Raw genomic sequence first — 25,214 nt, 5'->3', positions numbered from 1 at the left:
TTTTAGTGATATTTGAGGTTTAAGATAAGCTCTCCTCAAGAGATATATTTTAGCCAGAAATTTTATCAATTTCAAATGTCAATATTTTATATTACAATGATTGTTGTAAATATTCTATTAGTTAAGAATTCTATTATATAAATATCTATTTTTATAGTTCATTTTTTATTTTTAATAAAAATAATTTATTTTTATTAAGCATCTAGTTATCCATTATCTAATTATCTATTATCTAACATTCTATTCTAAATATTTATCATTTACTTTTTCTAATCTCTTTTAGGATAAAGGCAATGAAATTAGTATCTAAGAAATTCTGGTCATTATCTTATTTGAAGATGTTTTCATAAAAAAAATCCTCAAGAGTGTTCTAGAAATAAAAGAACTACATGTCAAATGAGACAGTATAAAGTGGTCAGGCAGATATTTTTGGATGTAGCAATATACTGCATAAAAAACATTACCTTTTCATGGTGCTGATTCTCAGAAAGGGGACAAAGGGACACCAGAATCACCTACAAAAACTTTTTCACAATCATACTACTGCCATGTGTTGGCTCCTACCCGGCCTCCCCCAGTACAGTTGCATGGCCCAGTTATATTTGAAATAAATACTCCACTCCCATGAGGAGGTATACAGGCCTTACGATCACTTTTAAAGGGGTTAAAAAAACCCTTTACATTAAAATCCATCTTTAAGTAGAACCAATTTAACAAATATTGAGTATGTATTAAATGTTTAGTACCTACTAAAAGGCTCAGGTTTTGCCATTTTTTTGGTGTCTACCAGAAAGCTCTAGAGAAAATTTCCTGGCTTAATATTTTAAATTCAAACAGCACTTGAGAAAGACTTACCAATTTAAGCCAAAGACTAAGAAATCGGGGATCATTATAGTATCGTTTTTCTCCTTGTAGTGCTTCAACAGCTCTTTCTAATAATGTTGACATATTACTCTCTTTCCCCCCTTGAGGATAGTTCTGCTCTGTCCAATTAATATACCTGAATGCAAAGGAAAAGAATAATTTTATTTATTTATTTACTTACTTACTTATTTATTTTTAAAGATTTTACTTGAGAGAGAGAGGAAGCAAGAGAAGAAGCAGGGGGAGAGGGAGAAGCAGACTTCCCCCTGAGCAGGGAGCCCACTGCGGCACTTGATCCTAGGACTCCGGGATCACGACCTGAGCCGAAGGCAGATGCTTAGCCAACTGAGCCACCCAGGTGCCAGAAAAGAATAACTTTAATGTGTACTTTTATTCTTGCACCAAGACCCATTCTTGACTTTCTTAAGCAGAAATATCTAATTTGAAAGTATGTTTATTTAGAGAGGCCCTCATGTCCTAAACCTATATCCCTCAAACTTTTCCAAATATTGCTAACATGTGCCTCTGGGAAATACTGGGTTTGGGGATAAAAGGGTGTAGTTCTCAGGTGCATGCCACAAATTTGAAATTTCTTCAGTCATGAACACCTCAGAAAGAAACACTGTGATTAATCTGTCTCTCTGTGTCCCCAGGATACCACTTTGTACTCTGACATTGCTCTGTACACCCTAATTTGAGAAACATGGCCATAAGGACTCATCTGTTAAGTTTCTAGTGCCCTTGTTAAATTAAAAAAGACCCACCTATCCCAAACATCCAGAGGGTCATTTCCAGTGTAAAATCGAATTTCAGATTCAAATGCCCTGAAATTTAAACAGAAAATGTTAGCATTAGCAATGGGGATAACAGCCAAATAAACAAGTGTCACCTTCATTTTTATTCATTTTTTAAGTGTTTAATATTGATCCAAATAACTGTACTGGAGTTTGAGGATTTATTAAACAGGAAGAAACATAGAAATAATCAAGCTACTGCCTGATAATATAACAGGAAGGACAAAACATGCGGAAATTAGATAAACAAATTCCAAAATAACATATAGAAAAACAGAATTACACAGCAGTTTAAGGCTCTGGAACAAGACTCCCTAGGTTCAAATTAGCAGCTCTACTAATCACTAGCAGAGTGACATTAGACAAGTGGTTTAAATTCTATTTTCAGTCTTCTCATCTGTAAAATGGGGATAATAATAAAGAAATCCCCCCTTTATCTGCAGGGGGATAGTTTCCAAGACCCCAATGGATGCCTGAAATTGAGGATACTTCTGAAACTTATATATACTATGTTTTATTCCTGTACACACATACCTATGATAAATTTCAACTTATATATTAGTCATAGTAAGGGATTGACAACAATAACAAAATAGAACAACTGTAACAATATAGTATAATAAGAGTTATGTGAATGTGGTCTCTCTCTCTCAAACTATCTTGTACTGTACTCATCTTTCATCTTCTTCTTGTGATGATGTGAGATGACAAAATGCCTACACAATGAGATGAAGTGAGGTGAATGATGCAGGCATTCTAATGTAGTGTTAGACTACTACTGACCTCCTGACAAAATGTCATAAGGAGGATCGATCATCTGCTCCTGGGCCACAGTTGACAGCAGGTAAGTGAAACTGAGGAAAGTGAAATCACAGATCAGGAGGACTACTGTAGCACTTATCTTATTAGGTTGATTACTCTTAGTATAAAGTGTTTAGACATAATAAGCACTCAATAAATAATAGGAAGTACTGAGTAATAAAACACAATTTAGATAAATGTTTCATCAATAAAAACTGTAGAAAGGGTTACATTTGATACAAAGAACTATAAAATAGTTCCTGAGACAAAGGAATTTATACTCTAATAAGACAAAGAACACAAAGGGAAAATTAACTAACAATACAAAGCAGGATAGTGTATTATAATTGCCAAGAATGGATAGTAAAATCTTTGATAAGTCAAAAGGTGGTATCACAGAAGCAGCGTCAGAAGGTGGAACCACAAAATTTGAAAGAAAAATGGAGTTTTCCAAGATTGCCAAGAAATCAGTATTGAATAAAGTTGTAAAAGTGGGAGAGTTTATCCAGAGGAAACTGAGCTATAAGATAGTTAGTATTAGGAACAAATGGAGATAGTTGTAAAAGTGGGAGAGTTTACCCAGAGGAAACTGAGCTGTAAGACACAGTTAGTATTAGGAATAAATGGAGATAGGAACAGTAAGGGATTAACCTTACAATGATGTACATACAAACATACAACCGTGCTCCAGGAGCAGATGATCCTCCTTCTGACATATTGTCAGGAGGTCAGTAGTAGTCTAACACTATGTTAGAATGCCTACTGGAAAAGTAAGAAGGGCACATTTTTTTTTTAAGATTTTATTTATTTATTTGACGGAGAGAGAGAACACAAGCAGGGGGAGCAGCAGTCAGAGGGAGAGGGAGAAACAGACTCCCTGCTGAGCAAGGAGCTTGATGCGGGGCTCAATCCCAGGACCCTGGGATCATGACCTGAGCCAAAGGCAGATGCTTAACTGACTGAGCCACCCAGGCGCACCAAGAAGGCATGTTTTAAATGTAAATTTAAAGACTTTGGGCACCTTGCTGGCTCAGTCTGCGGAGCATGCAGCTCAGGGTTGTGAGTTCAAGCTCCACGATGGCATAAAGATTACTTCAAAAAAATAAAACTAAATTAAAAATAAAGACTTATTTTTAAAATAATATATTTTTAAAATATATTTAAATATATAAATATAAATATAGTATATATAAAATAATATATAAATATATAAAATAATAATATACATAAAGATATATAAAATAAATATAAATATAAATAAATAATAAAAATTTAAAATTATTTTTAAAATAATAATTAAAAAATAAAGCAGGGTTCCACCTGCTCAAGCCACTACTGGTTCTTTAATTGGAGAGTATCTTGAATATGTTAAGTAAAGATTTCAAAAAGATCAATTAATATTTTAAGAATAGAAGAAATTAGAAAAGGAACAATTATGAAGCTAATATGGTGATTTAAGTATGAGATAATGAGGTGATTACCTACAGAAATAGTGAAAAAATAAAATCTAAGACAAAATAAAATCAGCAATCCTCCCAATGTATCTATAGATGCAATGCAATCCAACCAAAATCTCACAAGACTCTTTTCTAGAAACTGACAAGATGATTTTAAAATTTGTTTGGAAAAGCAAAGGACCAAAAATAGCCAAAATAATTCTGAAAAAGAACAACAAAGCTGGAGAACTCACTCTGCCCGAAGTCAAGATTTATTATATAAAGCTAATCAAGACAATGTGTAACTGGTGAAAGGATAAGCAATTAGATCAATGGAAGAGAACAGAGAGGCCAGAAATAATCCACACATATACAATCAAATGATTTATTTTTTCACAAGGGAATTTGCATAGAGCAATTCAGTGGGGAAAAAGAAAATAATCTCTTCCAACAGATGGAGGCAGAACAACTAGAAATCCTTATGGGGGGTGGGGGAAGAACTTTTACCCCTGCCTTACACTATACACAAGGATAAATTTAAGATGAATCATAGACTGAAACATAAAAGCTAAAACAATAAAGCTACTAGAAGAAAACACGAGAGAATATCTTTGCAAATTTGGATCTTTGCAAAGATCTAAAGACAGAAAAAACACTAACCATAAACGAAAAACAGTAATTCATTAAACTTCCTCTAAATGAAAAACTTGTGCTTATCAGAAAACACCACCATGAAAATAGGTAGCCATGAACTGCAAGAAAATGTTTGCAACACATTATTTGATAAAGGTCTTATATACAGACTATATAAAGGTCTCTTGCAACCCAATTTTAAAACTGGGCAAAATGTCTGAACAAATATACCACAAAAGAAGATATATAAAAGGCCAATAACCATGTGAAAAAGTGCTCACATCATTAGTCACCAGGGAAATGACAAATAAAACCATAATGAGATACTATTACATACCCACCAAAATGGCTAAAATGAAAAAAGACTGACACCACCATATACTGAAGTGGATTTGGAGCAAGCGAACTCTCATACATTGCTGACAGAAGTGTAAAATGTTATAATCTCTTTGGAAAACTGCCAGTTTCTTAAAAGTTAAACACACGTTTATTCTTTGACCCATCACTTCTATTCTAAGAGAAATGAAAATGTTCACAAAAATCCTTGTACAAGAATGTCTACAGCAGCTTTATTCATGAAGCACAAAATTGTAAAGCATCTAATGTCCATCAATTGATAAATGGATAAACAAATGGAATACAGCTCAGTAATAAAAAGGAATAATCTACTGATCATGTAACATGAAAGGCCTAACAAAACATGCTGAGTGAAAGAACCTATGACCCCATTCATATAAGCTTCTAGAATAAGCAAAAATAACCTATGATGATAGATATCTGATCACTGGTTGCTTCATGAGGAGGGGAAGAACACTGATTGGGAACGGGCATTGAGAGAACTTTTGGAGGTAATAAAAATGTTCTCTGTCTTGAAATGCATGTCAAAACTAATTAAATGGTAAACTTAAAAATCTGACCATTTCATAGCATGTAAATTATACTTTAAGAAAAAAAATCCCCAGACCTTACTAACTAACTAAATAAAATTAGGATGAGAGGGCAACGAGTAAAATCATTCAAGTGAGTTTTGGTATCATTAACCAAAATGGAAAGGTCATTTATGAGAGAAGAGATTTAGTATTTAATACACTAGTGATTATATATTACAGGTAGATAAAAAGACATTTAGAAGGCAAATAAGAGACGTAAATAGTAGTTAAACAATCCTGAAAAATGTGAATTTGTAAGGACACATAGAGCAATGAACAAAAGACTTAGGTAAAATGCAGTAGGAAGCCAGTAAGAAAAAAGGAAGGTTAGAGAAGTGGAAACACTAGTAAAATGTCACAGAAACCAGGAAGAAGAGTTAAGAATAGAATACCACCATCTCTGAAATAAAACTCAATGCTTTTAAAGATCCAATGAGATGAGTGAGGATATTCATTATATTATAACCCGAAGTTTTGAAATTGCCTATGATGGTGAAATTTTTTTGTCAGAGATTAAAGGTAGAAACTGATGCTTTAGTTCACTTTTTTGAAAAAAGTGTATTTATCAAAACATGTATTAGTCAAAAGAAACCAAGTTCTGTAGCTCCATTTGAATAACGTAGTACAGTTGACTCTTGAACAACATGGGTTTCAACTACACGGGTCTACTTATATGTGGATTTTTTTCAATAGTGTACAGTACCGTAAGCATATTTTCTCTTTATGATTTTCTTAACATTTTCTTTTCTCTAGCTTACTTTATTGTAAGAATACAGTATATGATATATATAACATACAAAATAGGTGTTAACTCTTTATGTTATTGGTAAGGTTTCCAGTCAACAGGCTTTTAATAGTCAAGTTTTGGGAGTCAAAATTTACACGTGGGTTTTCTACTGCACAGGGGGTCAGCACCCCTAATCCCTGTGTTATTCAAGGGCCAACTGTAGTATTTTTCAGCTTTTCCTTTTTCAGACTTCATTAAATCATTCATGAGAAACATTCTAGTATAAATTTAATTTCTCTCAGGTTTATATTTTCTTTGGAGATCACTATTTCTTTTTGGTATACTCTCAAAAATGCTTTCCTAGAAAGTAAAAAATTGAGTATACATACAAGATAGCAGATTCCCCTTTCCCTCACTACTCAGAATCCAAGGAAGCAATTTCTTTAACTGATTACTATTAAAGAGTTAATTCCATTTAGGGATCCAGCATGACATTATACTTTTGATAAATATTGTTTAGTATGGTATTTCCTTTCCTTTGCTTCTCATTGTCCCCTGTATAAGATCTATTTCTATTGATACAAGAGTTTCGCTGCTCCATAATGAAATGAAATCCTATAGCTCTTGTTCTTAATCATACTCAAGGAGATCTTTAGGTAGCTGTTGTGTGATGAAAAAGCAGGTGGGAAACAGATTCTCACACTATCAATTTTTGAAAAGTATTTCTTATGCCAATCTGCATGGATCCATATCTCCATTACCATCCCGCCTTGAGGATGAATGACAGGGTGATCCCCCACCACTCTACACACCGTTTCTGTTGCTGAAGAGTAGCATTAGAGGCAGATTCTTGCTGCGCCAATGCTCCCTGAAGTGTGGACATGATCCGCCCCTGCCTTAACGGTTGGACATTTTCTTTACTCAGCTCCCACTCATCTCCCTCCAAGGACATGGCTTCACTGTAAAGAGAGAAATAAAAGTAGATTTCATACTTATATGTATATATAAACATATATACGTATTATTATATCACTGGATTATTGTAAATGTTTTCAAATAAGTGACTATTCATGATCTTTGGGCTGAATATGGTGGGCTGGCACATTAGTAGTGTTCTTATACGCCTAAGTGTCTGAGCCTTTCTGTGACCTGGATTCCAAGTTTATGGCTGTAGTATTGCCTAACAGAAGAGAGAATCTAACTACGGTACTGTGGACAGTTATGAGAATAAAGTTTAAGGCAGGAAGAAAAGAAGAGGAAAAAATTATAAATTCGGCAAGGTGGACAAAAAGCAGTTCTATGCTTACCACTAAATGCATCATCTCGTATAGTTTAAAATTAGCCAACCGGGGTGCTGGGGTGGCTCAGCTGGTTAAGCATCTGACTCTTGACTGAGGCTCAGGTCATGATCTCAGGGTTTTGGGATTGAGCCCCACGTTGAGCTCTGTGCTCAGCATGGAGTCTGCTTGTCCCTCTCCCTCTGCTCCTCCCCTTGCTTGTGTGCTCTCTCTCTCAAATAAATAAATAAATAAAATCTTTTTAAAAAAAATTAGCAGTTTGCCAGACTAACACCCCATGTTTCAACTGATGACTTAAAACTGAAGTGTATATGTATATACAGGTAGCCCAGAGCAGAAGCAGACAAAAATACAATTTACTGGTCACAACTGCCCCCCCATTCCATCAAGCCTACTGATGGGAAAATTCCCACAAGTTTTTTGGAGGCAATCACCATATGGGGTATGTGCTCTGAACTTCAGAGCTCTGCAACTGACAGATAGAAGCCTACTTCTGTCTGAGAGATACCATCTCCGGGCTTAAAACAGAGAAACAAGTACTAATCTTCAAAACAAAGTGAAAGTTACATGTGACCTCAGTCTAGATGAGAGCTGAAAACTCTCAAGAAGGTAAACTGTATGTGATTAATAATTTAGGTTGTAACTACTCACAGCTTTTTAACCATATTGTGTGAATCTTATAAATGTAAGGGCCTTGTCATTTATTTTCACAACCCCGAGGGTCTGACTCTAGTAAGCACTGAATAAGTGTTTGCTGAGTTCATCTGAATTTCTTCTCTTGATCTTGAAATAGCAATGAAACTACCTCAGCTAATGTCCCAAACTGAGCTGGGACTGCTCCCCTCCTTCCTTGCTCCCCTTGCTTCCTTCCAGACCTGCTCCTCCCACAGTCTTCCTTCATCTCAAATAAATGGCACTTTCATTTTTCCAGTTGCTTACCACTAAATGCATCATCTCATTTAGTTTCCAGTTGCTCAAGCCAAAATCACAGTGCCAACCCTGACACCCCTCTCATTATCCCCCACCTCCAGTTACCTGTCAAATCCTACAAGCTCTACCTTCAAAATAGATTCAGAAATCAACCTCTTATCATCCCCACTGTTTCTAGCCTGGCTCAAGCTAATATCTTCTCTTGCCTGGATTATTTCAATAACCTCATAACTGGTCTCCCTGCTTTCATCCTTTTCTGCTTTAGTCTTTTTGACACCGCAGCCAATGATCCTATTGAAACTCGTATCAGATCCTGTCTTTCCTCTGCTCAAAACCTTCCACTGACTTTTGAACCAGAGTAAAAGCCAAGTCTTGACAATCTCCACATCCTTGCCTTTACCTCACCCTTCATTTCCTTTTACTCTTCTGGTTCACTTGGCTCCAGCTACTTGCCAGGTGCAGCTCCCTCCCCCAACCCTCACCCTCCAAATTTCTGTACTTTCCCCAGATACGTGCTTGATTAGCTCTTAAGTTTCCTTCAAGTCTTTTTTTTTTTTTTTTTAAGATTTTATTTATTTATTTATTTGAGAGAGAGAGAGAGAGCAGAGGCAGGGGGAGCGGCAGAGGGTGAGGGAGAAGCAGACTCCACGCTGAGCAGGGAGCCCAATGCGGGGCAGTTTCCTTCAAGCCTTGACCCAGATGACACTTCTCAGTGAGGCCCCCTGTTCAAAACTATCTAAAATTGCACCAATCCCCCTGCTCCCCACCGTTTTCGTTCTTTTCATACTGACCATCTAGCTTTTAGTTTATTGATCTTGTTTATTGTCTGCTGCCTCCACCCTCATCCCACCCCAGAAATTAAATTGCACAAGGGCAGGGATTTTTGTGTCTTTTGTTTATTTGCCATATTTAGTGCTTAGGAGGTAGTCAATAAATATTTGTTGCACAAGTTAAGAGTTCTCCACATGGTATTTATCTAAGTATTGTGCACCCCATAATGAAAATGCATAGCTCAGGGCGCCTGGGTAGCTCAGCAGGTTAAGCATCTGACTTGGCTCAGGTCATGATCTCAGGGTCCTGGGATGGAGGCCCCCCACCCCAGGGCTCCCCACTCAGCAGGGAGTCTGCTTGTTCCTCTGCCCCTCCCCCTGCTCATGCTCTCTCTCTTTCACATTCTCTCTCAAATAAATAAATAAATAAATAAAATCTTTAAAAAAAATAAAATGCATTCAGAATTCCAACCTAGAAGAACTGATATGTATTTATATAAGGAAAAGCAGCAAGCATGCAGAGAAAGGCTTTTTATATTTCTAAGTATGCCATTGACATGGAAGCACCTACCATTTGTTTGGCACTTATTTGGAAGCAGTTACTTTACACATACTTTGAATTCATCAGCATTTTCCATATTTTTTTTAAAAAGATAACTGTGGTTTTATTTACAAGATTACAGTATGATTTCAATTTAAGTAGCAATTTATTATATCTCTGCTATCCTTTTTTATTTAAATTCAATTTAATTAACATATACTGTATTATTAGTTTTAGAGGTAGAATTCACTGATTCATCAGTTGCATATAACACCCAGTCAGTGCTCATTAAATCCAGTGCTCTTCTTAATGCCCATCACCCAGTTACGCCACCCCCCCCACCAGCATTTTCCATACTAAGACGAGTCCAAGGTCAAAGAGCCAGGAAATGGCTGAGCGGAGATACACAGACCACACTATAAATTCCAAGTTTTTTGTGCCATTGGGGTCGCAGAGACTCCTTTGCTTTGAAGCTGGGTGCAGCAGGGTTCTCACGTGCCCTCACCCCACGGAGGTCGATGCTAACTAACCCTGTCTTCACCTCCAACCCTGGCGCCCAACCCCAGCAGGAGGGAGGCTCCAGCCTGGCCGCTCTTCTCCCAACCGTGTTTCTCTGGACTGCTCTGAGCGGAGCCTCTGTCACCGGCTACACCATCGGGTCTCGCAGGCACAGCTCCCGGCAACCTTTCTCGGGTACCTACCTCGGGGCACCCCCTTCCTTCTTCATCGCCGCCATCCTGCATTCCCGGTTCAGGCCCTCGTCCTGCCGCAGGCCTTTCTTCAGGGTCGCAGACCGCCTGGGCCTCCTTCTGCAACTTGCCCTTCGAGGTAACGAAGCGACCAGAGGGACAAAAGTTTGCACCTGCTTCCTTGGCAAAACAGCCACCTCAAACCCTCCAAGTTTCAAATTTAACGGTCCCGCGCGGCCGACGTGAATACGCCCCTTCGCCCCTTCGTACTCGCGTATCTCTCTCCCAAGGAATTCTGGGGCTTGTAGTTTATACCAGGTTTAGTCCACGCAGTCGCGATGCATAGTGGGAGTTGTAGTTTCCGGGGAGTCTGTGGCCGCTCAGTAGGCGCAGGTTGAGGCGGTGTAAATTCTCTGCAAGTGCTCTAAAGCAAGTCTCTGAGCCCATCGAGGGACACTTCAAGCACCAGAACTTCTTTGATGTTTTGAGCATAGAGAGATACCTTTGAGTGCTTGCCCTTGGCTTGAAACTTCTTGGGTGGCTGGCCAGGCTGAGTTCACCCCTTGCTGTCTGATTCAAGTTCCTCCCACGTCTAGAGTTCTTAGGGCACCCTGACCCTAAGGGTGTTTCCTGCCTAATTTTGAATTCAGAAAAGCTGGACTCTAGTTCTGTGAAAATCGTTTCCTGCCTAATTTTGAATTCAGAAAAGCTGGACTCTAGTTCTGTGAAAATCGTTTCCTGCCTAATTTTGAATTCAGAAAAGCTGGACTCTAGTTCTGTGAAAATCGTAACAAGTGTGCATCCTTAGGCAAAGCCATATAGTCTCTCTGACCTTCAAATTTCTCATCTCTACTGCACAGTCCACAGGCAGAAAATACAGCTATGCCTCATCTCCCAAGGTATGGCGTCTTTTCCTCTTCAGGGCAGCAGCCTCCACTGGCACTGGACTCTTAGTCCCCGTTCCAGTTTCTTGAGGAAGAAAATATGGTGGGCTTAGTTGTGGCCAGGGGAGCAGGGGCTTTTGAACGAACCCAGGTACAAGGGAGTCGTCCTCCTGTGAACCTGAGGGTGGTGAGGGTGGCAGTTCCCAGAGAAGGGAGCTGGGAGTAGGTGTTCACTGCTCCTTGCCTCTTGGTTCTCAGGTTTCTCCACCATTTTTTTTTAAGATTTTATTTTTAAGTAATCTCTACACCCAACATGGGGCTCAAACTTAACAACCCCGATATCAAGAGTTGCACGCTCTACTGACTGAGCCAGCTGGGTGCCTCTCCACCATTTTCTCATACTATATAAGCTTTTCTTTCTTCCACATCATCAGGACTTTTGATTGCAATGGAATGAGAATCCAAATCAAACTGACTTCCTCAGAAAAGGGAGTTTATTGGCTCATATATAAAAGACTTCAGATGACACTTAACCCAGGACTCATGTGGTGTCACCAGGACTGGGACCCTCTCCATTTCTCACCTCTGCTCTTCTTTATGTTAGTTTATTGTCATTCTCCACCGAGTAACAGCTATAGGACTTGGTCTTTCCAGGTTCAAGTTCAGACTCAGAAGTCACTCTCATTTGCCACCCCCCGCCCCACTGTCACTGGAACTAGCAGATTCAGGGCTCTAATTGTTCAAGCCCAGATCATGTGTTTCATCTTGGGAGGAGAGAGGGGAAGGGGTGGTTCCCTACAGGAAATTTTGGTTTCTCTTTGCCTCTAAGTGTTTTACATCCAAGAAGACTTCCTGGATTATGAGAGAGGTGATATATGGGATTCTCTCTTTGGCTCATTTTATCTCTCACCTCACACCAGTACTGACCTAGCCCCTCATTTCCTTTCCCCAGAGTGTCCTGTTCACATCCACAACTCCTTAATTCCGTTTGCTTCCTATAAACCATCTTGGAAGACGTAGCATTTGCTCTTTTGATCTGTCTTGCTCATAACCTAGTCAGAAGCTCCACAAATTGTGGTACAACATGGAACCCTTTCAGGCTAAACTCTGCTTGTTTCACCAGACAAGGGAGACAGGTTTTTTTTTTTAAAAAAAGGTATGACAGAATGTGCTGTATGGTCTTACTGGGAAAGTGAGTTCTTGTTGGGCTGGACTGTGGCTGAGTGGTGATATGAACCTCAGCAGCACTCACTGATCATGAAGAAAGTCAGGATTAAGCTCATACACATTTCTGGTCCAAAGAGGGTAAGACAGAGGCTCAGCCTGAGTCCTTCAATGTGCCGAGCATGGGTGGGGCACAGAAGATGTGAACAGTGAACCGACACAGCTCTTGTCCTCTAGCAACTTCAGGCCAGTGGGAGAGACAGACAAATAAACAGGTAATTTCACTACATTGCTGCCACAACCAGAGGTAAATGAACACAAGAGGCCACGGGGGCACATGGAGGACCTTCCAGCCCAGGCGTGGGGGAGAGGAGGTCAGGGCCAATTTTGTAGAGAAGATGGCCAACCTGAAAGGTAGGAAAGGTTTGGCACAAACTAATGAGCAACACAGGCTGAGTCGCAGCTGAAGTTTCTCTCCACTATGTGTCCACTTCCTCTTCATTCCCCACTCTCTCCACTGACTTCCTGTACTCAGAGCTCACCCCTTTAGACCTCCGTGCCGGCCCACTAAAGCTTGCCCGTCCTGTGTGCTGTTCTCTCTCACCTAGCTATCACATTGAAAACAGGAACTAAGTCACACTGAGATGTTAATAGCAGTTAATGCTTTACTGCAGTATTTTCCACATCATGTTCTAAGATGTTAGCAGATGTTACAGGGGAATAAAAAGTGTGGTTTTCAAATAAGTTTCTGAAATGCTGACTTACATGGGTATCTCTACTTAAAGGTTCCCTCGAGCCTTTAATATGCCAACGTGCACTTTGAATCTCTAAGGGAAGGTACCCCTTCCCTTTTAGTTTTCTACTGCTGCTGCAACAAAATATCATAAACTTAGTAGCTTAAAACAATACAGATTTATAATCTTACAATTTGACAGGTCAGAAGCTTGCCTCCAGCCTCACTGGGTTAAACAAGGTGCCAGTAGGACTGTGTTTCTGGAAGCCCTTTGGGAGAATTTGTTTCTTTTTTTCCAATTTTTAGAGGCATTCACAAGTATTCTGTCACTGGTGGCCCCCTTCCTACATCTTCAAAGCCAGCGACATGCATCTGTCTGATTTGGCTCCTGTATTACCATGTCTCTTTCTCTGACCATAGTCAGGAAAATCTCTCTGCTTTTAAGGGCTCATGTAATTATATTGGACCCATCCAGATAATCCAGGCTAACCTTTCTATCTCAAAGTCCTGAATGTTAATCACATCTGCCAAGTCCTTTTTGCCACAGGTTCCATGGATTAGGACATGGACATCTTTAGGGGCGACGGTGGTGCTAAAACATGTTGGTGTCTCTGAACTCATTTGGCCACGCTTTTTGCACATCTTTCAGAACAGACTTTGGGCTCTTTGTATTTCAACAGTCGGCCCCAGGAGAAGAAAATTCATAAAGGAATAAATCTTAGTGGCGGAATTTCAGGCATAGTGGCGACGGGTAGCAGTTGGGGACTAGCAAGCCCTGCGTTTTTACACATTTGCTTTACATGCAAAGCCACACTTAATCTGCATTAGTGGCTGTTAGAAGGATTTAGTTGTCAGAAAATCTATGACCTCTTGCTTGGTCTTGTGGAGATGTGTGTGTTCTTGATTATCAAAGGTTGATTTCCCCCAATTTTGCCTTCGTGAATTATATGAAATCCTACTTTAGCAGGCTAACCACTGCAAAGATGAAAACCTCTGGGTCTCCCCAGGGAACCCTTGGATGGCCTGATTGTTTACTGTGTAACCACAAGAGGAAGGAGGGACTATCTGGGGGTGGGAGGAAGGTCAAGAGAGACTGAATGAGGGTGTGTATCTTCAGGGCCTGAAGGAGACCACATCTGGGAAAGCAGAATCACCCTGCTGGCCTTTACCCCAGCAACAGATCAGCCAATCAGGGCAGGAGCTGCATCTTGTCTTTACCAGTGATGAGGTGTCTTGAGGTAGAAGAACCAATGAGAAGGAAGCATAATAATCCAAACCATCTTGCGTTTGCAGGAGGAAGGGAGGTGAAGGGTGAAAAGATGCGTTAGCCCAGGGCTGGGGACTACTGGCAGCTACCCAGTTGCATCTCACAGTAGCTGTTGCTGACAGGGTATTAGGGAACGCTCCAAGGAACTGGGCTTCTCTCTCTTCAAGTCCATGGAAACTCTTTTCTGAACTATGTTTCTGCTTTTCTGCAGAACTACCCTACTTTCATGGGTCTTCTCAGACCACTGGAAATTGCCTGACCCAGAATTTCCATACTGATATACAAAAAATGTGCATGCTGAACGAGGCAATACCAGGTATCAACTTTTCTTCATCTGGCAGAAACAACAACAACAACAAAAGGTCGGAATGGACCACAAGCTGAGAACTGGAGCAATCACACGGCAGGGCTGTTGAGAAATGGGGTAAGATGCGGCGCTCAATAAACTATGTAGCTAATAGGAAGTACACATTTGGGCTGTTTTGCCCTGCCATTATCCTGATCAGAGTTTTGTGCTCCAGGAAGGCCTGGGAGAGCACTGGGGGGCTACTCCATGTCTGGACATCAGCACCCTCCCAGCAGAGGTGAAATATCCTCCAGTGGCCTCAGAAGTAGAGCCATGAACCAGGGAACTGAAGCAGGAAAGGAAGAACGTGGCAGATGCTGGGCGGTAACTGCGGGAATGACTCGTTGATGAGCCCAAGAGCTCTGGAAGATACCCAGACCACCTAGGGGAGGCTGTGAAAGGGGGGCTGGATCAGGACCACATACTTAGCTGTACAAATTATGCCATGCCCAAGGGCACCCATCCAGAGGTACAGATGGGACACTTTTTCCTGCTTTGGTCACTCAGAGGAGGCACTTCTAAAAGTTCTGCTCAGAGGGGCCTCCATTTTCTAAGTTACAGAAAGCACGGTGTCTGCTCGCTGTGGCCCTGGGCCTAGCGGATTTTATGGAGGAGCCGGTGGAGTCTTCCTCACTTGTGTTCATGTAGCTCCACAGCAGTGAGGCCTATCTATCCTTATGTGAGGGGTGGTGATCCCATGATAGGTGAACAACAGTTGGGATGGTTCTTGGCAGAGCCACGTGATGTGGGGAAGCTGACAGGGGGATGGCGTGGCTGGGGGTGGGTATGTTGGTGCTCCCAAAGCTTCTCTGACAGTCAGGCTTCCTTGTTCCCTCTCCCAGATGTTGCCTCCCAGGACCTGGTGCAGACTGTAGAAAGTTCGCTTCTGACATTCTGAGAGGCCCAGCCATGGGAGGCATTCCTGGGCTCTGCATGGCTCTTCCAAGGCAAGGCCAGAGGTCAGGGGCCCACAGGCTGGGAGAGGATGGGATGTTGGGAAACAACTTAGTTTGCCTGGATGTGGGAGCCAACGTGGAGCTGTTTGGATTGCACCGTGAGAAATTGACTGTGGCTAGAAATGGGATGATTCAGAGAAGAGTTAAGTGAGGTGAGAAGCTATTTGGCCTCTGTTCCAACTCTACCCTCCTCCCTCCCAGCTTATTTTTTTTCCCTTGTCTGAAGGTGTGGGTCCTCTCCAGGACTGGCCAACATTCTTCCTTTCTTAAAACAATTCTGAGTCTGAGGGCCAATGGGAGATATGAATTTGGGAACTTTCTCGAGCAACATTAGAGGAATTCTTCCCATTTCAGAATCTGAGGCTCACTGCTGGACTTGAACTTGCCAGTGATGCGAACCCCAGTCTCTTGAGCCAGGACAGAACCACACAAGCTTCCCTTCTCCCACAGAGGTCTTCGGGACGCATTGCCTCTAGGAAGTTTGAATGCCTTTCTTCCAACACAGGCTCCCAAACTGAAGCAGGGAGAAGAGAGTCCAGAGACAGGCAAAGTGAGAAAAACATCTTCCCCTAAGAGTCGAAAGACAGAAGTGGATCATCTGATCCTGTTTCTGAGTTTCTCTCCAGGCCCCCTGGGAGGAGTTAGGGAAGGCGGTGGGCATCCTGAGAGCAGGGACAGGGAGCCGGCCTAGCTGCAGCCCCTCTGTTTTCACCAAGGGGAGCTGTGGCATTTTGAGAGTCTGGCTTCTGCCGCTGGGGGTGGGGGGGGGTGATGTTTGCCAGGACCAGACAGGCAGTGAATGGCATTAGCTACGGGGCTGTCGCAGGGCAAACCCCACCACCCAGACAGGTCTGAGAGAGGTTTATCCCTCCAATCTATGGGCTGCATTTTCCTCCGCAACTGCAAAGGAAGAGATTGGATCTGCTGGCTCCTCGCAGCAGCCAAAGGCTCTGCCCCCAACCGCTCTCCTGAGCCCCGCCCCCCGCCCGGAATGGGTAAGAGCCACAGGGGGGGATGTGGCAGCTCTCACTGCGCATCAGATCCTCAGGACCTGGCCTGAGGCAGGTGCTCAATAAGCACCGGTTCACTGAGTGACTGACAGAAATGAAGAAAAGAGAAGAGTGAATGCATGACTTTGTTGCTCCCAAGAGGGGTCTTGGAAAATGCCTAGGAGTTATTCGAAGAAAAGGAAGGGCTTTCTAGCCAGAAGGAACCGCACGTCTAACACAGGTTGGCAAGAGAGTGAGTGTTCTGGGGGTCTGTGGGGCTGCAGGGAATCATAATGGTGGAAGCTTGGGGTCGGTGTGGGGGGTATCTGGCCAGGGAGGCCCCACACTTGCTGTGCCTGGCCAACAGGAAGGTTAGAGGGCAAGCTCAGCTCCTTCTGCTCCCAGTGTAGGGCGGTGTCCAGCTGCAGCCTGGAAGCTGGGTCTCTCCCCCATAGGGTCTCAAGTTTCCCACCTATGCATGGAGCCATCTATCTTCTCGGCTGGGGGAAAGCCTGAGGATTGTCCCAGGTGAGAAGGGGACAGGGCACAGAATGGGCACCTCCCCCATCCCACCTGGATGCATTCCCTTCTACACCTCAGACACACCTCTCAGATGCCAAGCTGTTTTCACTCATTTGCTTTATCCTGATGAGGCCATCCATCAAGGCTGCCAGGACCAGGGGGAGCTGCCCCAGCTGGTCTAACTGGTTGGGCTGCAGGTCACAGCTCCTGTCTTTCCCAGAGGGCTCCCTGCTCCCCTAGCTGTGCCCAGCTCTGACGCATTCCCGTTGGCCCCGGGGGACCAGTGCTCATCCCTTGGCACCATAGCCCTCCCACCCTGAGGATGTGATGAAGGGCACGGGGCTGTTTTCACTTCTGCATCTTTCCTTGCCTCCTGGACGTGTCTGCAGACTGAGGCAGCCCTCCTGTCAGACAAAGTGCTCTCACTGTAAAAAACACTCTTCTGTTCCCCAGCGGGTGTCTGGAGGATGAGGGTATTGCAGATTGTCTTGGGGACTGGGGAGCGAGTGCTGTGGGCACTTAATAGGGATGGGACAGGGATGTCCTGCAAAGCGAAGGACAACCCCACACAACAATAGGATTGTCCCACCCAAAATGGCAGTAACTTCCCCCACTGAGGAACGCTGTGTCTGGGCCCACTTTATTTAGAGAAGCAGAATTTGTGTAATCTCTGCAGCAGAGCTTCTTAAACTTCATGAATCGCCTGGGGATCTTGTTGAAATGCAGATCCCGATTCAGCAGGACCGGGGTGGGGCCTGAGATTCTGCATTTCTGATGAGCTCCCAGGTGTGCAGGTTGCTGCTTCAGGACCACACTGTGTCTCGTGAGGTGTACGGCACAAATATACATGCATGGGTCTTCCTTTAGGGCATTTGAACTGCAGAATTTGTTCAACTGGATATTGCCAAATATTTGCTCAGATTGGTGGCTTTCAAGCAGGAGTGGTTTTTGTCTCCTCCCCAGGAGACATTTTTGACTGTCACAACTGGGGGGGGGGGGCGGCGGGCAGGGACAAGGCTGTTCCTGGCATCTGGTGGGTAGAGGTACACTGTTAGATGTCTTACAGCAGACAGGACAGCCACTCACAACAAAGAAGGATCCAGCCCAAAGTGTCGGTAGTGCCTGGGTTGAGAAACCCTGGCTTAGATAAAATTTGAAAACAGTGTGAAATATATGTGTGTGCCGTGTGACTGCACTGCAAGTGGGTGACCCTGGCCACATTGCCGTGAGCACATGTCATTGCCTGAAGCTCAGGCCTCTCTGAGCATGAACGTATCCAGCCAGTTAGAAATCAGAAGGACTGGGTGTGCTCCCAGAGAATAAACTCTGGTAGTAGTTGTGATACTTTATAAGCCTTGGAGATCAAATTTTAGAAAATCAAGGGTGGGTAGTGGGGAGGCAGGGAGAGGGAAAGGACATAAGAGGAACTCATAGGTAGATATGAGTCTGTCCATATTTTAGTTCTAGCCCTGGGTGTTCATGGGTGCTTTTTATATTGTTTTGAAATAAATAATTAACTAAACACAAATAACCACAAAGGTGGGCCATGCCTGGATCAAGGAAGAGAGAGGGCTATAGACTAAGGACTGTGATTAATCCAATGTACCTGGGGTTAAAAAAAAGAAAGAAAAAGTGAATCACTTAGGGTGAGTGACTAATAATAAAGTAATGCCATTGTACTTAGAGCAAAAATATCTGTGAGGGGGAGAGAACATGACAGGTTATGCAAAAAGACAAAAGTAGGTGCCCTGGGAAGAATGCCACTTGCCGTGGGTCTGACTCTTTGCACAGTCCTAGTGGAGGGGGGATCTGGAAAGCATGGAGGACAGGGTCTTTCCTCTTCTGTTCAGCTTCAGCCTTGCAAGGACCCTGAGGACCATCCCCTGGAGTGTCACAGCAGAAGGCCAATGGCTCTGGGCAGCGTCCTGACAAGCTGCTGCCCAGAGGGGTCTCCCATCAGGCCGCTAGCCAGGATATTGGCCCCATCCCTGCCCCTCTGTCCCTCTGTGATCCACAGCCTGGCTCCTTGTGCTCAGCTATTCTGCTAGACACACAGGGACAACTGATGATTTCTCTGGTGGCTTTCTGTGTCCCCACAATTCCCCACTGTCTCTATTCCAGTTATCCAGGCTCCTTGCCCCCTCGCTATTTCTCACAGAATCTCAACTAGTCCCAGAGTACCTGGACAGTACACTCGGTTTCATACTTTCTTTCCTATCCATGTCAAAACTTACCTCTCCTGTGCGCCCCTTCCCCAGACACTTTTTTCTGAGTGGCTAATCGTAAACACCAGAGAATTTTCCTCAGGAATGCCAATGGGTTTTTTATTATGATAACCTCCACCTGTGGTGTCTGTGCATTTTGATGGGAGATAGAGAGGTCTTGGAGATCTTCCAGTGCAGCTCCTCAGGTGACAGGCCAGGAACCAAGGTTCAGAGAACTTCTTTGCCCGAGGTAACATGGTGTCCCGGGGGAAAGACTGAGAGCACCACCCCACTCCCACTCCTCTATTTTAGTCTGTCACTTCGTCACTCAGCCAACAAAGCTTTATGGAGCGTTTGCTATTGCATGCCAGGCACTAACTGGGCAGTGGGCTCACAAATAAGATGAGATTCTCGGGCACCTGGGTGGCTCAGTTGATTGAGCGACTGCCTTCGGCTCAGGTCATGATCCTGGAGTCCCGGGATCAAGTCCCACATTGGGCTCCCTGCTCGGCAGGGAGTCTGCTTCTCCCTCTGACCCTCTTCCCTCTCGTACTCTCTATCTCTCATTCTCTCTCTCTCTCAAATAAATAAATAAAATCTTAAAAAAAAAAAAAAGATGAGATTCTCATCCCAAGTCATCCCCATCGAGTGGGTGAAGACAGCCAGGTGGGAAAGAAAACTGCAGTGCATACGATGCGGTCGTACTTCCACAGAAGTATCGTGTGCAGCTTGGCCACACGGAGGCGGGGAGAAGCTTTGAGGCAGCTGTGGAGAACTTTCCAAAGCAGTTTTCTGACTGTGTCTAGGGTTCCTCCCCATGACACCGAAGGGGGACATGGGGCTCCAGGCCGTCTTAGGGACAGTGGGTTTTTAACTCCTTTCCATCCCCATCCTCACCTTTACCTGCAGACACTACTGTGGGCCAGCTTGTCTCAGTTACCTGTTCACAGTCACCTTGGGCCCATGGGCATCCCAGGCCAAGTTAACTTCCCGGCAGCCATCCTATTCATGGCTTATCCAACACCAGAGCCTCCTGCTCTCCTTTGCTAACAAGATCATTTCCTGGGATGATGATGTGCCCTGCCCCAAGCAGTGGCTCACAATTTTCTCAACCCAGTCATGACAATTCCTTTCCCCAGTCTCTCACTTCCCTTGCATCTGAGAGTGGCCATTTGATCCAGTTGAGACCCAAACAGAAGTCTAGAGAGGATAGAGGTGGTAGAGACACAGTCGGCCTGGCCCTTCTGCCCTGCTTCCTAACTTGGAGATAGATGTGATGTCTGGATCTAGGCAGCCTCTTGTGACCATGAAGTGAAAACAGGAAGATAAGAGCCAATATGCTAAGGGAAAGCAGAATGGAAAGGCAGGAAGAGCCTGGCCGTATGACAGCATCATACACGGTTTTTCCTGGGCGGGAAATCAGTTCTAAGGAAAAACAGCCATCAAGGGGAAGCTGATGAATATGCCATTCCAAAAAAAAAAAAAAAAAAAAACCCACCATATTATCACATCCACCATATTACCCACCATATTATCACATCTCATGATCATCAACCAGCTCCCCAAAATTCTAACCTTACCATTGTTGCCAGGAAGCTGAAGGTGAATGAAGAGCTGATCGTTGAGTTTCACTAGTTATTTGTTCTCAAGAATGTGAATCACAAACGGATTTGAAATAATGATATTTTTAGAGTGGCTTCGTATAATTTTCGTTGAATACTTTGTATATTGACTCTTCACCCTGTTAACAGCTTGGTTTGACTTAAGAAAAATGTAAAGAACACACTGTTTTGTTTTGGTTTTTTTGCTTGGGAGAGGTTAAATAAAGGAAAATGGATGGTTTCATTAAAAAAGAAAAAAAATATGGTCTCACCAACCTGGAACTGCTACCCCCAGACTTCTCATTATGTGAAAGAAAAATTACCCTGTCTTGTTTAAGCCCCTGTTTGTCAGGCTTTCTGTTACTTGAAGCAAAATTCATTCCCAACAGAGATATCATCTGTTAATCAGCGGGGGTCCTAGCAGGAACCAGTGACACGCTGTAAGTGAAACTTAACGGAGGGATAATTTACAATGGCAGGGACAGGATTAAAGGGGACCAATAAAGGATGGTGAAGTACTCAGGGACTAGCAATAGTGGGAAGCTGTTACCCCTCCTTCTGATGGGGTAAGGGTTGGAGTTGTTCCTGGAACCCATCGAGAATTACAACAATGAGAGAGCCTGACAGGAGATGTGGCTGAAGAGAGGACACAGCCACTGACAAGCATGACACCACTGAAGAATAAATACTCCACCATCTCTCTCTCCCGTCTCATGACCCCCTCACTCGGGCCTCCCAATAGCCAAACCAACTGGCAGGCAGAAGGCAAGAGCACTGGTGGCTACAGTCCCTCTAGCACACTGATGGGAAAAGAGTAGAGAGAGAATGAGATGGGGAAGTGGGCCATATGGGACATGTCATCCAATGCAGGTTTGTTTGGGGTTTTTTCCAATTTTTCCATTTTATTTTATTTTTCAAAGACTTTATTTGAGAAAGAAAGAGCGTATGTGCGAGCAGGGGGAGGGGCAGAGGGAGAGGGAGAGGGAGAGGGATAAGCAGACTCCCTGCTGAGTGCTGAGCCCACTGTGGCTCGATCCCACAACCCTGAGATCACGACCTGAACCGAAACAAGTTGGACGCTTCACCGACTGAGCCACCCAGGTGCCCCAAGATTTTATTTTTAAGCACCCGGCATGGGGCTCAAACTCACAACCTGGAAATCGAGAGTCGAATGCTCTACCAACTGAGACAGCCAGGTGCCCTTCCAGTGCGGGTCTGTGATTTACTCCCTCGTTGTGGGATAATGCTATTGAAAACAAAGAGCTTGCTTTGTAAGCTGCCAGTGGTAACCCTGATAGAGCCTTCTCCTCCTGACCACCCACACTGATAATGAGAAGTGCATTAAGTCACCAGGTAGCCCTTATTTGACTTGGCTGCCGGGAAGTTAGATGTGAAATGTTGCATGCAGCTGCAATAATTTCCTTCAATGCACATTTCCTGGAAAAACTGTCACCCCATTTTTATGATATGCCTCTGATTTCTTTATCCTTGCTTGCATGCTTCTATCATTTATTTGTCATTGACCGTAAGTTGTCTCAAATTATTTTTGTTTTTTTTTTAAGATTTTATTTATTTATTTATTTATTTGACAGAGAGAGACACAGCGAGAGAGGGCGCACAAGCGGGGGAGTGGGAGAGGGAGAAGCAGGCTTCCCGCCGAGCCGGGAGCCCGATGCGGGGCTCGATCCCAGAACCCTGGGATCATGACCTGAGCCGAAGGAAGATGCTTAACAGCTGAGCCACCCAGGTGCCCCTCAAATTATTTTTGGAAAGAAGTGGAGTATGAACAAAAAGTCTTAACATACTTCTATCAGTCGGGATTATGTTTGGTTGTGGGTGACAGATATTCAAAATAAGCACGGTTTGGGGCGCCTGGGTGGCTCAGTCGTTAAGCGTCTGCCTTCGGCTCAGGTCATGATCCCAGGGTCCTGGGATGGAGCCCCGCATCGGGCTCCCTGCTCGGCGAGAAGCCTGTTTCTCCCTCTGCCACTCCCCCTGCTTGTGTTCCCTCTCTCGCTGTGTCTCTCTCTGTCAAATAAATAAATAAAATCTTAAAAAAAAACAAAACAAAACAAAACAAAATAAGCACGGTTTGAACAAGACAGAGGCTCTTGCTCTCTTAAACACCTGCCTGGGGGTAGGCATGGCAGCTCTGAGCCACAGAGTTCTCAGCAGCACAGCCCTCAGGGGGCTTGGCCGCTTAGCCCTCTGGTTAATCATTTGCCAGGAGCAGGGCCCGGGCAAGTGAAGGGACCTTGGGCGGAGCAGAGACATCAGCCCCAGGCCTCAGCCCCTTAGCTAATCCTAACCCTGTCATCTCTGGCTCCACCACAGCTGCTGTAGAGAAGTCCCTACCTGAGGCCCAGGAACCCTCTGGACACCTGGGCTCCAGCAATATTTGGGGCTTGGATGGAGTTTGCCTCCTACTTTGGGGAACAGCATGTGATAGTGGAGAAAGGGAGGAGAAAGTTGAATCAGGGTCCCCATCAGCCGCCATGGAAGGAGAAAAATATGGCTCCTTCAGAGGCAAAGGTCCAGCCCGGGCCCCACGGGAAGGGAAGTCTGGCCTGTCATTCCTTGGAATGTGACATCCTCAAAGGACTATAGCTGAATTGTGCTGGAGCCAGTCCCCACGTGTAAGAAGTCAACCTACAATGATACAAGTAGTCAATGAGTAGTGTGGTTGTAGTTTTAATTATCATTAATGAATTACCTTGCCTTAGTGTAGTGTCCTGGCTTCCTGGTGTCTCCACTATACAGTCCCTGCTGTCACCCTGGCCCACCCAGGAGGGGAAAGTCTAATACCATGCTGCAACTATCCAGGAAAAGTGTGCCCTGTCCCAAGCCCGGCTCCTCCCCAGCAAGCGGCTTTGAGTCTGCTTTGGGACAGGCCTGGCTGGGGCTTGGTGTTGTCTTCCACCTTGGATCAGCCCCAGAGTGCTTCCTGGCCCACTCTCTACCTGGAGCTGCCTGGAGGCCAGGCTGAGCCTCCCAGTCTCCCCAAAGAGTCCCGAGTCCAGACCCCTACGCCTTCTGGTTTTGGGTACTAGAGGTGTGTCCAGAACAATCAGGGTGGTGCAGGGGCAGAGAAGGAAGGCCCCATGGGGCCAAGGCAGGGGCTCAGGAACCCCACCCTTCAGCCTTTGCCATCAGAGACTAGGAGCTATACCAGGTGACCACAGAAATTGGTGTCTAAAACAGTAGTCGCAATGAGTAGTGAAAGGGGTTCTTTTAATAATTTTGCTCACATAGCAGTCTTATATTATGTGGTAGGACTATCCTAGGCAAATCTGGACACAGCCTTCCTAACTTTGGGTGTGGTACCAATCAGAACCACCCCCTCCCAGTGGCCCTCCATCCTGCTGTGTTAACAGTCAAGGTTAACTGCCACTGTTGTCAGCAGCCAAGTGGTGGGCCTTCCCGCTTGTTCTGCCTCTTGGGGCTGAATCACCAAGCATGCAGTCCTGCCAACTGGCCCCTGATGATGGCTCCAAAGCCGACAAACCAGCCCTCCTCCCCCCTGATCCTCCCCTCTGTGCAGAGGACTGGCCTCTTTTCTCTTCATTCCACACACTTTGCTGAGGGGCCCCGGGGGGGGGGGTGGTTCTATGGGAACTGTGGAGCCATCTTCATGGGGGGAATCTCAGCTCCAGGGAAAGGGAAGAACCATGGACTATACCAGAAAGTACCTGGCCTAGTTGTGAGTTTGGTGTTAGAGGGAAGGTATTGGGCCCGAGGAAGGAACTTCCAGCTCTAAAATCCCACGATTCTATCTATGATGGTACCTGCCCTGCACAGATGAGCCTGAGCGATGAAGCCTGACAGTGGACTTAGCCCTGCATCACCACGGCGGGTATTAAACTTAAGGTTGTACCAAAATCTGCACCCCTCGAAACAGGCCCTATGTGAAAGAAGCAAGCAGGGCTCCATGCTTAGAAATGACAAGAATTCAGGATCAACCCACAATGAGCTTTACTCTCTCTGGCTGCCTGTCCTTTCTGCTTGCATCTCCCTTTACAAGAAGGGTCCACTCCTGGGTCCTCATACACCTCCTTCTGATGTACTTCTCACTCCTGTCCTGGAAGGTCCCCACAGCGAATCCTGGGCCCTCTTTACCTATGGGAAAACATCCACAC

At 44.3% G+C, this 25,214-nt stretch overlaps 1 protein-coding gene across 3 annotated transcripts in view; it reads right to left on the bottom strand.

Annotated features, from left to right (window-relative positions):
- The window catches only part of BUB1B (BUB1 mitotic checkpoint serine/threonine kinase B), a 54,957-nt gene extending 44,283 nt beyond the window's left edge, over positions 1–10,674 (bottom strand). For 2 of the 3 annotated variants that reach the window (XM_027571719.1, XM_027571720.1), the window contains exons 1-4: positions 10,425–10,674; positions 6,997–7,143; positions 1,629–1,688; positions 856–1,000 (exon numbers count right to left, since the gene is read on the bottom strand). In XM_027571719.1, coding sequence (XP_027427520.1) covers positions 856–1,000; positions 1,629–1,688; positions 6,997–7,143; positions 10,425–10,459 — 387 coding nt within the window. In that variant the 5' untranslated portion in view covers positions 10,460–10,674. The remainder of the gene's footprint in view (positions 1–855; positions 1,001–1,628; positions 1,689–6,996; positions 7,144–10,424) is intronic. The other variant, XM_027571718.2, reaches the window with a different exon arrangement.
- Positions 10,675–25,214: the final 14,540 nt, after the last annotated feature.

This window comes from Zalophus californianus, chromosome 6 (assembly GCF_009762305.2).
Source record: "Zalophus californianus isolate mZalCal1 chromosome 6, mZalCal1.pri.v2, whole genome shotgun sequence".
In the NCBI taxonomy this organism is placed as follows: domain Eukaryota; kingdom Metazoa; phylum Chordata; class Mammalia; order Carnivora; family Otariidae; genus Zalophus; species Zalophus californianus.
This window is presented reverse-complemented; position numbering and strand designations above follow the sequence as displayed.